The 13,927-nt window shown below is 45.6% G+C and overlaps 2 protein-coding genes across 2 annotated transcripts; both read right to left on the minus strand.

Annotated features, from left to right (window-relative positions):
- Positions 1-1,884: 1,884 nt before the first annotated feature.
- LOC139296171 (phospholipid phosphatase-related protein type 5-like) lies at positions 1,885-6,207 on the minus strand. The gene is made up of 6 exons (XM_070918507.1): positions 6,004-6,207; positions 5,185-5,317; positions 3,986-4,236; positions 3,687-3,863; positions 2,683-2,823; positions 1,885-1,930 (listed from the first exon to the last, which is right to left on the minus strand). Exons 1-6 carry the CDS (start codon positions 6,205-6,207, stop codon positions 1,901-1,903), a joined length of 936 nt encoding a protein of 311 aa, XP_070774608.1. The 3' UTR covers positions 1,885-1,900.
- Positions 6,208-8,117: 1,910 nt separating this feature from the next.
- On the minus strand, positions 8,118-11,262 carry tyw3 (tRNA-yW synthesizing protein 3 homolog (S. cerevisiae)). Its single transcript, XM_070918508.1, has 6 exons — positions 11,033-11,262; positions 10,496-10,576; positions 10,281-10,379; positions 9,001-9,072; positions 8,746-8,879; positions 8,118-8,616 (listed from the first exon to the last, which is right to left on the minus strand). The coding sequence occupies exons 1-6, from the start codon at positions 11,198-11,200 to the stop codon at positions 8,334-8,336; spliced, it is 837 nt and encodes a 278-aa protein (XP_070774609.1). The 5' UTR covers positions 11,201-11,262; the 3' UTR covers positions 8,118-8,333.
- Positions 11,263-13,927: the final 2,665 nt, after the last annotated feature.

The following is a 13,927-nucleotide window of genomic DNA, read 5'->3' on the forward strand; positions in this document are numbered from 1 at the left end:
ACAAACTGAACAACCTCCAAACAATTGAAGAGTAGTTCCTGAGCAGAGCGCTCCAATAACTCAGACAGAGTTGAGTGGGTGGATGAGGGTGTGCCTGTAGCAGATGACCTGCTGGGGGGGGGGGCGTGGCTGAGGGCGGCGACTGTATAGTTGTGACATCACAATCTTACGGAAGTCCCGGCGGCTCGTTTAAAGGCACAGTGTCTCAATACGGGCCGTGTTTCATTTCTCCCTGGACTGAGTGTTTTGATCCTTTCACAGTATTTATACAGCACCCAGACCTGCTTTAGAATCAAACAAGACATGGACGTCTTACTTTCTACAATACGGGACCTTTATATCCTCTGTTGAACTGGAATTCGATAACACATTCAGACAAGATGCGTGTTCTGTTGTTCAATTAAATTAAATTAAATTAAATTAAATTAACTAAAACTCTGAGTATTAAAGCCCTCAAGTATCCAATGCTTGTCTCAGTCCTCTGAACAACAAAAACAACAGCTGGCAGTAGAGGAAGAAGTACTCAGATCTTTTACTTACCACTTACGTACCAATAACACCATATAAAAATGCTCCATTACAAGTCATGCATATGACCTTCAATAACTTCTTCTTTCTGTAAGTATCAGTGTTATTGTTATAGGCATCAGTCATTAAGGGCAGTGGCTATATCTGAAACCATAATGGGATGAACACGTATGTGTGAATTAGAATCAAGACAACACAGTAAAATGCCATTAAAATGTAAATGCCATTTAATTTAACATTTGCATGGTTGGGGGGGGGGGGGGGGGGGGTTGCTACTGTACAATCCTTAAGAACATCTGTGTGGTACAGCAGAGCAGCTCTGAGTGAAGTCACTGCCTTACCAGTAACCTGTCTGATCTGTTACTTTCCTGCACAAAAACTTCACATCACTGGCAAAAAAAAAAGTCATCGTCACTGGACAAACTATTTCAAAAGTTATCTCAGGTGAGTTACGCAAACGAATGAAACACCATGTATCGGGTTTATATATCATACATACATACATAAATTATTCAAATATTCAGTATGAATTTGAGCAGGAATCAGTTTGTCACTGGGACACTACATAAACAACATGTTTACACCTGCACACACAACACTGCAGGTCACTCAGAACAGAGAAATATATATATATATTCATATATACAGCAAGAAGTAACCTCTCGGCTGGCCCCTGGGGCCGGGAGTGGTACACAAACACTGCACTTTCAAACGTGACACACACTCAACGGTAAGAGATTTGACCTGAACAGGAGCACGTCGACACACCGGACGATGCTTTTAAGGGAACGCTTGGGAGGTAAAGTGGCATTTGGGTCTTTTCGCTACGGAACAAACACGCAGCCAAACCGCTGTTTTGATTTTTTTTTTTTGAAACGTTTTGCAGAACCTGGACGTGTTCAGTTGTTGGAATTTTACAGTTTTCCATTTAAAGACCCTCTGTGAGGTATACTATGAATTCATTGTACATCATTTTACGACATGCTATATTGGACATGCTTGAAATGCCTGTCGTTTGTTGCCTCTGGATAAAGCAATGCTAGATATGTATCATGATTTACAGGATAGCGTCGATGTATCTTTTACCTTGGTACAATTACAGTAAAGAAATAAGACTATGGTACAATAGCTTTTGTCTGACACCAGTGTTATTGCCAAACCCAACACCACGTTGGCCATAAACTCTTTTTCTTCTTTGGCATCCTTTGCGTGTAGTGGCTGCGTGTTTCCAGTAATGGTATCAGTGACTCAAGATTGAGGTGGTAGGGACTGACTCGTTTTCCAATGGCCCACGTGTGACGTAGACTCGGTGACTTCCACTTCCACTTCCATCCCCCCCCCCGCCGTAGTGTGGTGGGATGGGCGGTCATAGTCATGTGATCTCTGTGAAGGATCCTGGGCTCTACAGGAGCAGAAAGGAAATGACACAATGATATCTTCATTGTTTGAGTTGTCCTGACAAGTGTTGGATGTTTCTACGGCGCGCTGAGTACTGTAAACATTTCAGTATTTCTATACTATTTCATAATTGTCAAGACACTGTGGCAACCTGTACTTACAGTAGGCAATATTATTGAATTGTAATGTTGGCTGAAATAACTAATTTGGACCATTGCATGTCACTAACAACATCTAATTGACGCACATTAAAAATAATGTGCGTCTGTGAGCCCCCGCCCCCTTTTTGTATTTAGCCTTTTTTTTAAAAACTGGACCAGGTCTGAATCCAACAACCAATCAGGGGTTCGGATCCAATCCAGAAGGTGGAACCTTCTGTAGAACGCCCTTGTTTGTACAGAGTCGATGTCATTGGCCAGTTAACGTGCTAGGCTAACCCTGATTGGTTGTTTGATTCAGACCTGGTCCAGTTTTTTAAAAGACTAAAAAGGCTAAATACAAATGGGGGGGGCGGGTACTCACAGACACACATTTTTTTTTTTAAAGGAGCCCTTCAATTAGATATTGTTAGTGACATGCACTGGTCAAAATACGTTATTTCAACTAAACTCATAATTCAATATTATTGCCTAGTGTAGCTTTAAGTGCTTTTGCTTTTGGTGTGTGTACTTTCAATTCATGTCATATCAGAAAAACAACAAAATATGGACATAATGCTTTTCACATACAGTGTGGTATACGTTGTGCACTCTTTACCTGTGTAACGATGTATTTGTCGCTGGTTTCCACGGCGTGATTCAGTTGCGGCGACACCTCGTCAGTGTTAGCCGTGCCTGCGTCCGAAGGACTCTGAGAAAGCGCCGGCCTCTTTCTGAAATACTGAACCACAAAGACCACCTGGGAGGAGAGAAAGACGGGGGGACACTGGTTCAGTATACAGCTATTTTGTCATGATCCCAAACGCAGTGATACAACAGCAGCCCGACACAAAGAGCTGTATTAGGGGACCTGACTGAGGGGACTGAGGTATTTAAATTGCGACCGGAGGGACCTTCGTCGTTGTTGTTTAGATTGTTTCTGTGACCCATCTTTTGGTCCCAGCCTGACTGCCGTGCACAAAGGAGGGATTCAAGCTCGTTCCAACGACCACAACTGGTGTGCTTTATGCGCACATGTGTCCTGCGGCAAGTTAGTCCATTAGAGCAGTTTCCTATTAGGGATGATGTACGGTGGCAGAGTGGTGGTGGACTGACTCTCTGAAAAGAGGCTCTGAGATGAGATAAAACTACCTCAAAATGTGACATATGTGAGGGGAAGACATGTATTTTAAATAAGTACTGCAATCAGAGTACAAATCAAGGGGCTGCGTCTGAGGAACGGGGCAACCTGCCTGTGTTTACTGTCTGTCTCGTAGGCAGACGCAAGGTTTTACGGAGATGTTTAAGACTTGGTGTTGATTGAAAACCATTTTTGAACCCCACAGGGTTTGTAGGCTAAGGAGGCTGCTCTTCCCGACCAAACGGCTGGGTCTGGCACAAATCAGGGCCAAGCACATCGCCCTTTGACCCCGCGTCAGTTTTAAACGAACTGGGCGGTGCGTCGTCTCTATTTTTTCCTCTACACCATCACACGCTGTAGTCCGTTCACATCTCCCCTCCCCCCATGGAAAATGGAAAAATGAGAGGTTCCGGTCTAATTCACATTTCCATATTGGTCTGGCGATGCCAAGCCAGCACCCCATAAGGTGAACTATAACTGACCAGAAACACCGCAATAGCTCCCCCAATGGCTTGTCCTGCGATGACATCACTCCAGTGGTTTCGGTACTCGGCCACTCTGTTGATGCCCGTTAGCACGGCCAGGCTGACCAACGAGAGGCTGAGGAGGGGGCCAGTCAGACGACCTCCGCTGGAGCCAACACAGGACATGACGTACATCTGAAAAGGGAGATTATTTTCTATGGTAAGTCGGGGGGCTGATGAAGACGAACTGCTTGCCGGTCAGTCACGCTGGTCTCTGCACACTCCCAGCACCCGGTACATTAAACAGAGCCACTCACTGCCAGGTAAACAGCCGTGTACAGACTCAGCGCGGCCTCTTTGGAGGGGAAAGTCTTTCTGGCTCTCGTGATGTCATCAGGGTCACCGGTACAAGCTTCGGACTGGCCGACAAAGCGCGCCGTGTCCTGGCAGCCGAGGGCGGTGTAATTGGGCTGGCAAACGGACAGGAAGTGGGGAGCCAGGCTTCCCGTGACCAGCTGACCTGCGTTGACAAAGATGTCTGTGGTAAACAGACCGAAGACGTACACACCTACAGAGAAACACACACACACACACACACACACACAGGTTAGATGAGTTAAAGAGCAGCGTGTTGCAGTAAGACAGCGCCTGAAATAAATCAACACAGTGGTGGAGGAAGTACTCAGATCGAGACAGAAAAGCAAAATCCAGACAAGTCAATGTCATTACAACAAGACGAGACGACGGATGACGTATTTCCCTCCTCTGGCATTTTTCTCAACTTTTTTATTTTGGATTTGGTGATCATTTTGGCTGTGTTACAGCTTTTGGCATGAATTTTTGCAAGAACCTTTCTTTTTCGTAATTTTTTTTTTTACTCTCTTGATGCATTTTGCGCCCTCCGGACACCTTCGTGGCAAAAATGTACACGTACAAAAAAAAATGCTATTAAATCCTCATGATCAATATTGTTTTCTGCTTTTTTTTTTCTTCTTCATAATTCACTTAAACAACTTCAAACCTGCACAAAGCTACCAGACATTCAATCATTTTCAGGATTTTAACCCTTTAAATGCCAGTTTAATTATTTGAATTATTAATTATTTATTACAAAAAAAACACAAAAAAAATATTATTTTCCATATAATAAATAGTAGGGGGATGGGACATTGGTGGTGATTAGAGTCTTGGATATGTCAAAGATTAGCAACAAAATTAGTATTTTTTCTGTAGCGTCAGATACTCCCTCTGGACACCTTCGTGGCCAAAAAATGCCTCATTGACTTCCATTAAAACCACATTTTTCAATCTCACTGCCATTACAGTATAAAACCATGCATTCTGTGATGTCAGCGTTTCATTTAGAAGAAAAGTAGTGATATTTGACATTTTTTACTGTATTCCACCATATCCAACCCGTTTCCCCCATTGTAGGCCGATGCATGAAATCCTTGTATTTTTGCCAGTTATATTGTGGAGCCGTGTGACTGCCAGGCAACATCTGTACTCAGATTACCAAGGAAACGGACGGTCCTGCGCACCATGGGGTTCACGTAGCAACAGTCGCCCATGACAACAACCGTCTCTTGGTCGTACAGGTTGTTTGAGTTGTAGTGAAGGAGGAAGATAACAACCTCCACACCTGAAATCTGCGAAACAGAATGCAAACATGAGATGACTTGTAGAGGAGGCTGTCTCAGTACTCGGATACATAGTAATATCCACAGGAAATAGTCTGTTCGCAGTTGTATACACATTGCTAGTTTTACACAAACTTCCTGCAGGAATGAATACAATATTTAGTTTTATACAACGAACATAATGAACTATATATATATACGTCAAGGGTGTAGCTGTTCAGTAACATGGGATATGTAGCTAGTCACTCACTTTGTCTGTCTGCCGGTAAACGGTGCAGTTGCACACCTTAAAACCAAAACAGTGAGCTGAAAGACATTAAAGCGCTCCATTGAGCCGCGGGGAACTGCAGAGTTGCTGGTTATTCCCTGTAGGCCCCCCCCCCCCCCGAGTGACCCCTTTCACGCACGCGACACAGTCATTTGATGCATTGCTAATGTGACGATATGTAGTGCAGCTTTAAGGCTTTCCTCTCAGTGTGTTCCCTTGTGTATATATACATATACATACATACATATATACCTACACCAAAGTGAATTTGAAATATAAAAATGTGTTTAAAAAAAAGACTTGTTGCTCCTTTAACATGTATGACTGGGGGGGCCTCTCTGCATCCCCCCCTCCTCTACCTCTCTTTCCAGTAGCATCACTATCTTCATCACAGCCAAGGTTGCGTTTAAATCAAAGTTGGACTCACCAGTACAACAGGCAGCCCACCCACCACGGAGTACAGGATTACGGGCTGTATGCGGCTGTCCTGTTCGGGTCCAGGATCTGGCTTGGTTAAAGCGGGGTCTCTGCAGATGAAGCCCTGCTGAGCCGGGCTGAACGTGTCGGTGAACTCACAGTAGTAAACCAGCATCACTGTAGCTGCCAAAATCACCACCTGGAAGTACAGCATGGTCTTACAAGGTCCTGGATACTGCTGCCACGGTGATGAGGAGTTCAGTGGTAAATGGTCCTGGATACTGCTGCCACGGTGATGAGGAGTTCAGTGGTAAAAGGTCCTGGATACTGTTACCACGGTGATGAAAAATCCAATTTATAACTTCCAATGACTACAAATCCAGTTTCGTCCATTTCTGGTTTGTGTCACCGTGGTGTATGATCCAGTTACACTCCTTCCTAGTTAATGTCACCCACCTTAACACTTTATAATCCAACTTCTCTAACAATTTTGCGACATATGACCCAGCAGAGCAAAGATGGCGATGATTTGCCCCTCAGAGACAGCGACGGTCGTCTCCTCCTCGCCCTTTCCCCCGTGACTCTGAGAGAGGGGAAAACCTCGTCCCTCTGCTCATGTGAATTTCCCGAATCGTCCGACGGCAGCGGACCCAGGGAATTCATTCCGTTTCACTGAGCAACCTCTAAAGAGCAACTCGCAGTCTACTGAGCACAAACTCCCACCAGTCCTCAGCCAGAGCGGGCGAGCCAGAAGAAGTGGAGCTCCAAATGACTTTGCAGATTGGATCGCGTTTTTGTTTGTTTTGTTTTTCTTTTAAAGCATTAAAAAACGTGGTACGTTTGGGCCTCTAGCTGCACATTATCAAAGCTGCGTTAATGGATCGTGTTTGGCCACAGGGGCCTACTCACACACAGCGATGAGCCTCAGCTGGCCTCTATGTGGCTCTCTAACGGCTCGTCGTTCGGCGACGTTCAAAAGCCGAAAGTCAACACAGTTGACTAAAAGAGGCTAAAGGGCTCCCAAAGGCCGAGCCCCTCAAATTTAAAATGATAAAAGTCTGGATTACCAACAAGGAGACTGACTAACCGTCCCAGGGCCAAAAAGCCCCCAGATCAGATTTACTGCATGTAAATAGTCTTTGCAAATGTGTTACGTATTCTATACTCCAGCGGGCTTTGGCGTATAAAGAAGCTGTCATGTACAGGCTGCTGTGTAAGTCTGCACTGGGGGGGTTGATGGGAGGCAACAGTGTGTGAACAACATGTCGGGTTCGGGCGGATTGGGGTGGGGTGGTTCATCTGGCCATGACATTACCCCTGGAAAAATAAATATTAGATAAGAATAGCTAGCAAATGGCCACCAGGTGGGTTAAAACTTTTTAAAAAAAAATCACATTTATTACATTCACTCATCATATTCACACAGAGAGCCACATCAGACATCTTGATCATTTACAGGTTTGATCTCCATTACTCTTCCACTCCAGCGTCCAGGTCAAGGCCGGCCAAAATCCCACGAGAACGTCACTGAATACAAACTCAAAATACACTGAGACACCAAACAGCCCGCTGCCGGGAGTCACAACACAACAAGCACCGCTGCCCTTCCGGCGGCCATGTCGTCACATTGACTGAAGCTGTGCCTCAGGGTCTTCGGAACAGCTTAAACCTGATGGGCGCATTAATGTTACAATGGCGCTCACAAAAGGTTGAATTGTTTCCATGAGGGAATTGTTTCAGGGCACCTGTGGCAGTCTGTAATGTAATGTTTTGTCCCCTCCTTGAAGTCCCCAGACCTGCTCTACTATGCTGGCCGCCCAGCTCTGTTTGCCTAGCCTCAGCCACACAACGGTGTATTTTCTCCGTTTCTTTCGAGTTCAAGCATGATATCGGGAGTAAACTAACCATTTTGTTGGCATCCTGCAGTGGCGCACCCGTGAGTCTTAGCCACAGACGCCGCTGGCAAAGCCTCATGGGAGCTGTAGTTGTTCGGCGGCAACAAAACCCTTCCAACACTGGGACATTCTGTGTTCTGTGTAGGCCCCCGTTTACTGCTGTGACAGCTTGTACTTTGTAATTGGAATGATGAAAAAGAGAAATACGGTATGTTTTGAAAATGTCTTTACTGCACTTGTTTACTTGTCATTGTATTGTACTTCTGTCCGCGCTGAGCCCCTGCGGAACAGATGGTTGTTAAACTGATCTACTGACTTAAACCTGCTCCAGAGCAGGTTGAGGGGTGCGGTGTGTAGGTTGCCGTGGCGATCGTCCTCGCGACACAAGCCCCGGCTCTCTCGCAAATAAACCTGACGACCCGCACTGAGACACTGAGCCGGCGCTTTACGTGAACAGGTCGAGACAGTCCTCCAGCTCTGGGCCCCTGCTCGCCCCGTCACCGTGGCTACAGTCCGCCTGACGCCGTTGCTCTCTCCTCCGCCTCCGTTTATACACACTTGGTTTTTTCTCCTCCTCCTTTTCCTCTTCGTCTTCTTCTTCTTCTTCCCCTTTCTCTGTCTCCAGTCTGTGAGGGGGATCTTGCAGCTCCTGTGAGACGGGGGGATCTGGGATTTGGAGTTTTTGGAGTTCCCCTGTAGCCAGCGCTGACTGGAGATTCTGGTAGAACCTGGAGATGACCAATAAATACATCAAAATCAGAGCTCCCTGCAGAGTCGCAATGTATATCGTTTTTTATCCGAGCCGTGACCAAAGGCCACCAATCACTGAGCAGGAGGGAGCCCATTGGCAGACTGACCGTTGGATCCGTCTAAGGTTCTCCTCCATCTTTTGATTGGCTATCTGAGTTAGGAAACAGATGTACTCGTGCTCAACCAGGAGCTTTCCCTCGCGGCTGAGCGGAACCTCCAGGCCATGAGTGCTACGGACTGCCTGGGGGAACAAAACACAACAAGGACACATTTACACGGCAAAGCAAAGGGCTATTTCTACTGCAAAAGCTCAACTTGCTATTTAATGGAATGTAATGGCAACCAAAGCCCCAAAAGCCTACCGTAATGATTTTTCCCGTCTTGCTGACAGTGAGACCAGAGTTCCTAAAGCCTGAGTTAATGGCCACTGAGTGCTAGAGGAGAGACGAGACATTTTAATGATCAGTTTATTCAAGAAGCTATATCATTATAATGTGAAGGTCTAATGAGAGAGATTCAAACTAACAACACAATCTCCCAGAACAATTTCTCTCAAAACAAAACCGCCTGTTTTAAAGTGTTCAGTCCAGTAGTAGCATGTATATTTTGTATTTAAAGGGGACCTATTATGCTTTTCCGTGTTTTCTGTCATATATATATAATGTTACAATGTCGGATATTCATACTAAATGTTGCCAAAGTTGCCAAATAATGAGGTAAAGGTATGTAACAGTAATCCCTGTCAGCCAAAAGCTCAGGCTGCAGACTGCTCTGAACGCTCCGTTTCAGTTTTTTCAACCGCCGGGTCTGTCTGATGTCAGACAGTTACGGATGTCCTTATATGGTATCTCTGCTCCAGGCACGGACCTGATGTTTATGTTTATGTTTATGTCAGCGTTACTTAGTAACATTCAGACTTCCGGAACTTGGTCGGCCAATCAGAAGAAAGTGGGCTTTTTTTGGGGGGGGGGGGGCTTGATTTCCCTTCCTTCTAGGCATTCATTGGTTTCACATCATTTCAGGACACTTTTTTTTCCTGTTTCTTCCTTTTTTGTCAAATGTACTACATCACCTCCTTGGTGCGATGGTTGTAAGCAGGGAAAGAAAGTCAGTGTTGGTGCATTCAAGGACAATTGGCTGTTGAACTGCAAACATTTTAGTGTAAGTTAGCGGGTTAACCGTTTGGTAGTAGCTAGTTATGCTGCTATAGGCCTTAGACTACTGGGGGGACTTCCCATGATGCACCGAGCTTTCCTCCTCTCCCTCTCCATCTTCACACATTCACGTCCCTCCAATGCATGTTACTAACTAGTTTCTAAGGAGTTTCTTTGTGCTCTCTCGTCTCGCAGGCTCCTGTGAATCGTGGTGCTTGCGTTGATGCTCATGCTGGACTGAAATCAGCGGAAAGGAAGGAAGGAAGGAAATCAATGAGTGCGGTAGGCTTTACAAGGCGACAAACCGTGACGTAAAGCCTTGCGCAATGGTAAGATTCCAGCCTCATGAATGGGGCAAACTGCGGCACTTGTAATAGCTAGCCACTTTGCTTTCTGTAACAGCCAATGGAGGAGCAGATGAGACCTTCATTCCCACCGGCAGAGCAGAGCGCACAAATCGACACTGTTCACTGTTCAGCCGCTCTCACCATCAGCTGCGCGTCAGCCAGCCGCATGCACTGAACATGCAGCACGAAGGGCTCAAACTTCAACACCGCGTCTCCGCCGGACCTGGCCAGGCCAGACACCTGAAGAGGACCAAACACAACGGGCCCTTGTTAGTGCAATCCGTTATTATTATTATTATCATCATCATCATCATCATCATCACATGAAATGCCACCGGCGGTCCAGCACATCTCACCAGGTCGTCGGATTGGCATTTCTGGTGCGAGACGAACAGCCAGACGCAGTTGTGTTTCTGGACTCCGCTGCTGACCGGAGCCTCGAAGGGGGGGAAGAGACAAAGCGAGAGGACGGGATTTAAGCAACCGACATACTGTGAGGATTAGATGAATTCACACTCCCACCACAGGGTGTCGCTATAGTTTCACACGAGGTCGACTAGACGCTTTTTGACGTAATCTGGTACAAGAGCGGGAGTTGTTATTATTATTGTGGGGGGGAACACACGGAGCGTGAACGTGTCACGGCTAACCCTTGTTTGAATAGCAATAAAGCTAGGAGTTCATCTGGACGTGAGACTCGGTTCATCATTCAACTAACGAACAAAACACATACCAGACTACTGTTAGCAACATCCAGTCTCTTTGAATCATTTGACTTGATTATGTTTATTATGTTTTTTTTTTTTTTGGGGGGGGGGGGGGGGGGGGGGTTCACGCCACGCAGCAAAGCAACACACAACCAGAGCCCAGTCCCGAGGAAAAGCGCCCCTCACCCCGTCGATGAGGATGATTCTACCGGAGCAGGAGCTGGTGGTGAAGTACTCCTCGCGGCCGTTGAGCAGAGACACGACGTGCTCGATGTCTTCATCCACACCGCCCTTCTTGCTCAGGTCCAGCTTGTTCAGACACTGCCTCTTCCACCGGCTGAACGTTTTCTCCATGGCCGGCCACGCAGGCGTTCAAACGCTCGCGACCTTAAGAGGGGACACTTTTAACGCGCATTGTAGTCCTCGCTCCACTTTGTAAACATTAGCTGGCAGCTAGTTCTGTCATGCCGCCGTGCTGTTTCTTCTTCGTGCGTAAAAAAAAAAAAAATGGCGGCCGAGATACGGGCCAATAGCAGACACTACCACCTGCTGGAGACGGCTCAATTGCCTGTGTCGGTGCGTCACGTGGGTTTCGCCTCTGGCCCGCCCCCTTCAGGAGACTAAGCGGCAGGTCCTGAGTCCGTTCACTCCAATGGGAGAAGTGAACGTGAGCACAGATTGTGACCCATTCTTTCGCCTCGTAGTCACCGAAGTGAATACCGGACCCATTTTTTTTTTGAAAAGACACATATCCTCCGAACACTCCGACATTTTTTTTTCAGACGGACAAATCAGGAGATAATTAACTTTGTTCGCGACCTGTCGCTGTCTCAGCAAATCACTCTCGCGAGATCTGGTAATCGCTTCTCGCTGCTGGTGCTGAACCGGCGGTGAATTTAAAAAGTCAAAATGAAACGTTCTTTCTATGCTTAATAACGACAGTATCGTTATTATTTGACCGTTTTTAGTGGGGGGGGGGGGGGTAGTATCTTTGATAGTATCTTCTTCTTCTGCTTCTGCTAGTGTTAATGGCGGTTGGTAAAGCAGCTTAAAGGCGCATTACCAACACATACTGGACCGGAGTGTGGAGCAGTAGATTGGCAAAAAACGACAAAATAATGACAATTAAAGTCTCGATTGTTCCTGTTATTCCTGCCATATTTGATTCGTTTCTACAAATTAATTTATTTACTACAGCTGTACCACTGAGCCAAAATTGCCAAATGTCTCTTATTATCTTATTTTATTCCATTCTGTTTTATTGTATTTTTACTTTTATTTAGCCATCTATTTGCTCTATTTTATTTACTTGAAAAACAGACATGCCATGCCCCCATGGCTCCTATTCATGTCCCAGTGGCCGCCCAAGCCTCTATAAGAGTCTTTGAGAAACCCAGCCAAACATGTAAAATGCAGCACTTCCTCACGCGGCGCCCAACATTTTAACGTGTCCGGGAACAAGTTCTTCCCAAAATTCAGTAAATGAGCATCCACTTTGTGTGACCTCGGAAAATGATCAATCAATAATCAATCATTCGTTCAGGTGATTCTTTCCTTTCACATTAAGGGGGGGGGGGGGGGAGGGGGGTGCTGTGGACACTGTTCAAAATGCATATATACATACAGTAAATGTATTGTAATTGTCAACATACATTATTCGTACAATGCTTTGGCAATACTGTATTTCGTTATGGGCGTGCCAATAAAGCTATTTGAATTGAAATGAATTGAGGGAGAGAGAGAGAGAGAGAGAGCATTATCCCCCATTGGACTGGCATGATTTTGCTGGCCCAGAATCTATAAGTGACAGCAGAGCACAGAACAGTAGTCAGAAAAACGGATCAGAATGCAGTGACACAGTACGAGTGCAGGACCTCATGCCATGAAGACATTATGAGGATCAGACCTCAGGTCAGTCTCTTCTCTTGCTCCATTTTACGTGCCATAGTTGACCTATAATGTGTGCAACAGCAGTGCACAAGCTTCTGTTCCTGGATCGCTGACATGAAGACAGCTACTGTGGGAGATTGTTGCAATTATAATGAACATTGCCGCCCACATTGAATCTAATAAACGAACCCCTGAGCGCTATAAATACAGCTGACACAGAGAATATTCCCTTGCAATGCACACGGTTTGCAAGCAGTCCTGCTAACAGTGGTTTCTACTTCACCTCAGTAGTGTAAGTATGGCATAAAGGCCACACTTTCACACTCTAAATAGAATTTCTGCTCACATCGATTCACACGCCGGTCCTTCATGTTGTTCAATTGAATCATTTCTCATAATCTGTTACTGAGGGCTGATGACTTTGGACATAAGGTGGCAATGCTTAGAAGAGGGTAGAGAAGGGTATTTTTGGAATTGCATGAGGTTGAAGGAGAAGACTGGCGTTAATCTACTTTTTTCATATTATCAACAAAATGCCCTGAAAAGACTAAAACAAACAATGCCTTAGCCCGTCTCTCAATACTTTCTGACTTCCATGCCCTGTCTGCGGCTCTCGGCTCAGAGCCCATTTTGTCCTGAACTGAAGACGTGAAAAACAGCTTAAATGTATGCAATTTCGTTTTTTTTAAAAAGGGGGCAGTAGTTTCCCAAAAACAGTCAGAGGTTACTCAAACAAATGGAAATAGTGCAATTTGTTGGGGACTATTTTCAGCGGTGGATTAATCCACGTTTGGTGCTCCAGTGACCAGCAGGACGGTGATGTGTTTTTCATAGTTTTTGGACAAATATGGAGCTCTACGGCGCAGAGGAAGAAGATATAAAAGGCTTTGATAGACACACAACACTTGTTCGTAGCTACATTCCATGTTGGTTTTGGTCTTTTAGGTCAATGCGGTTCTAACCGCATCTTTTTCAACATGGTTCATATCTTCCAGCTGGTGTAAAGCCTGTCACTTTGTTGCCAGAAGGGATTTATTCACATTTGATGAATAATTAAATATAATTAGGAAGTGCCTCCCCCCCCCACCACCCCACACACACACACACACACACACTGACATTTGTCAACGAAAGGCAGTTGTACTACATTCCGTACCATTTTGTACCCAACATAGGAGTCGCTATTCCGTC

The sequence above is a fragment of the Enoplosus armatus genome, chromosome 14 (assembly GCF_043641665.1).
Source record: "Enoplosus armatus isolate fEnoArm2 chromosome 14, fEnoArm2.hap1, whole genome shotgun sequence".
NCBI classification, from domain to species: Eukaryota; Metazoa; Chordata; class Actinopteri; order Centrarchiformes; family Enoplosidae; genus Enoplosus; species Enoplosus armatus.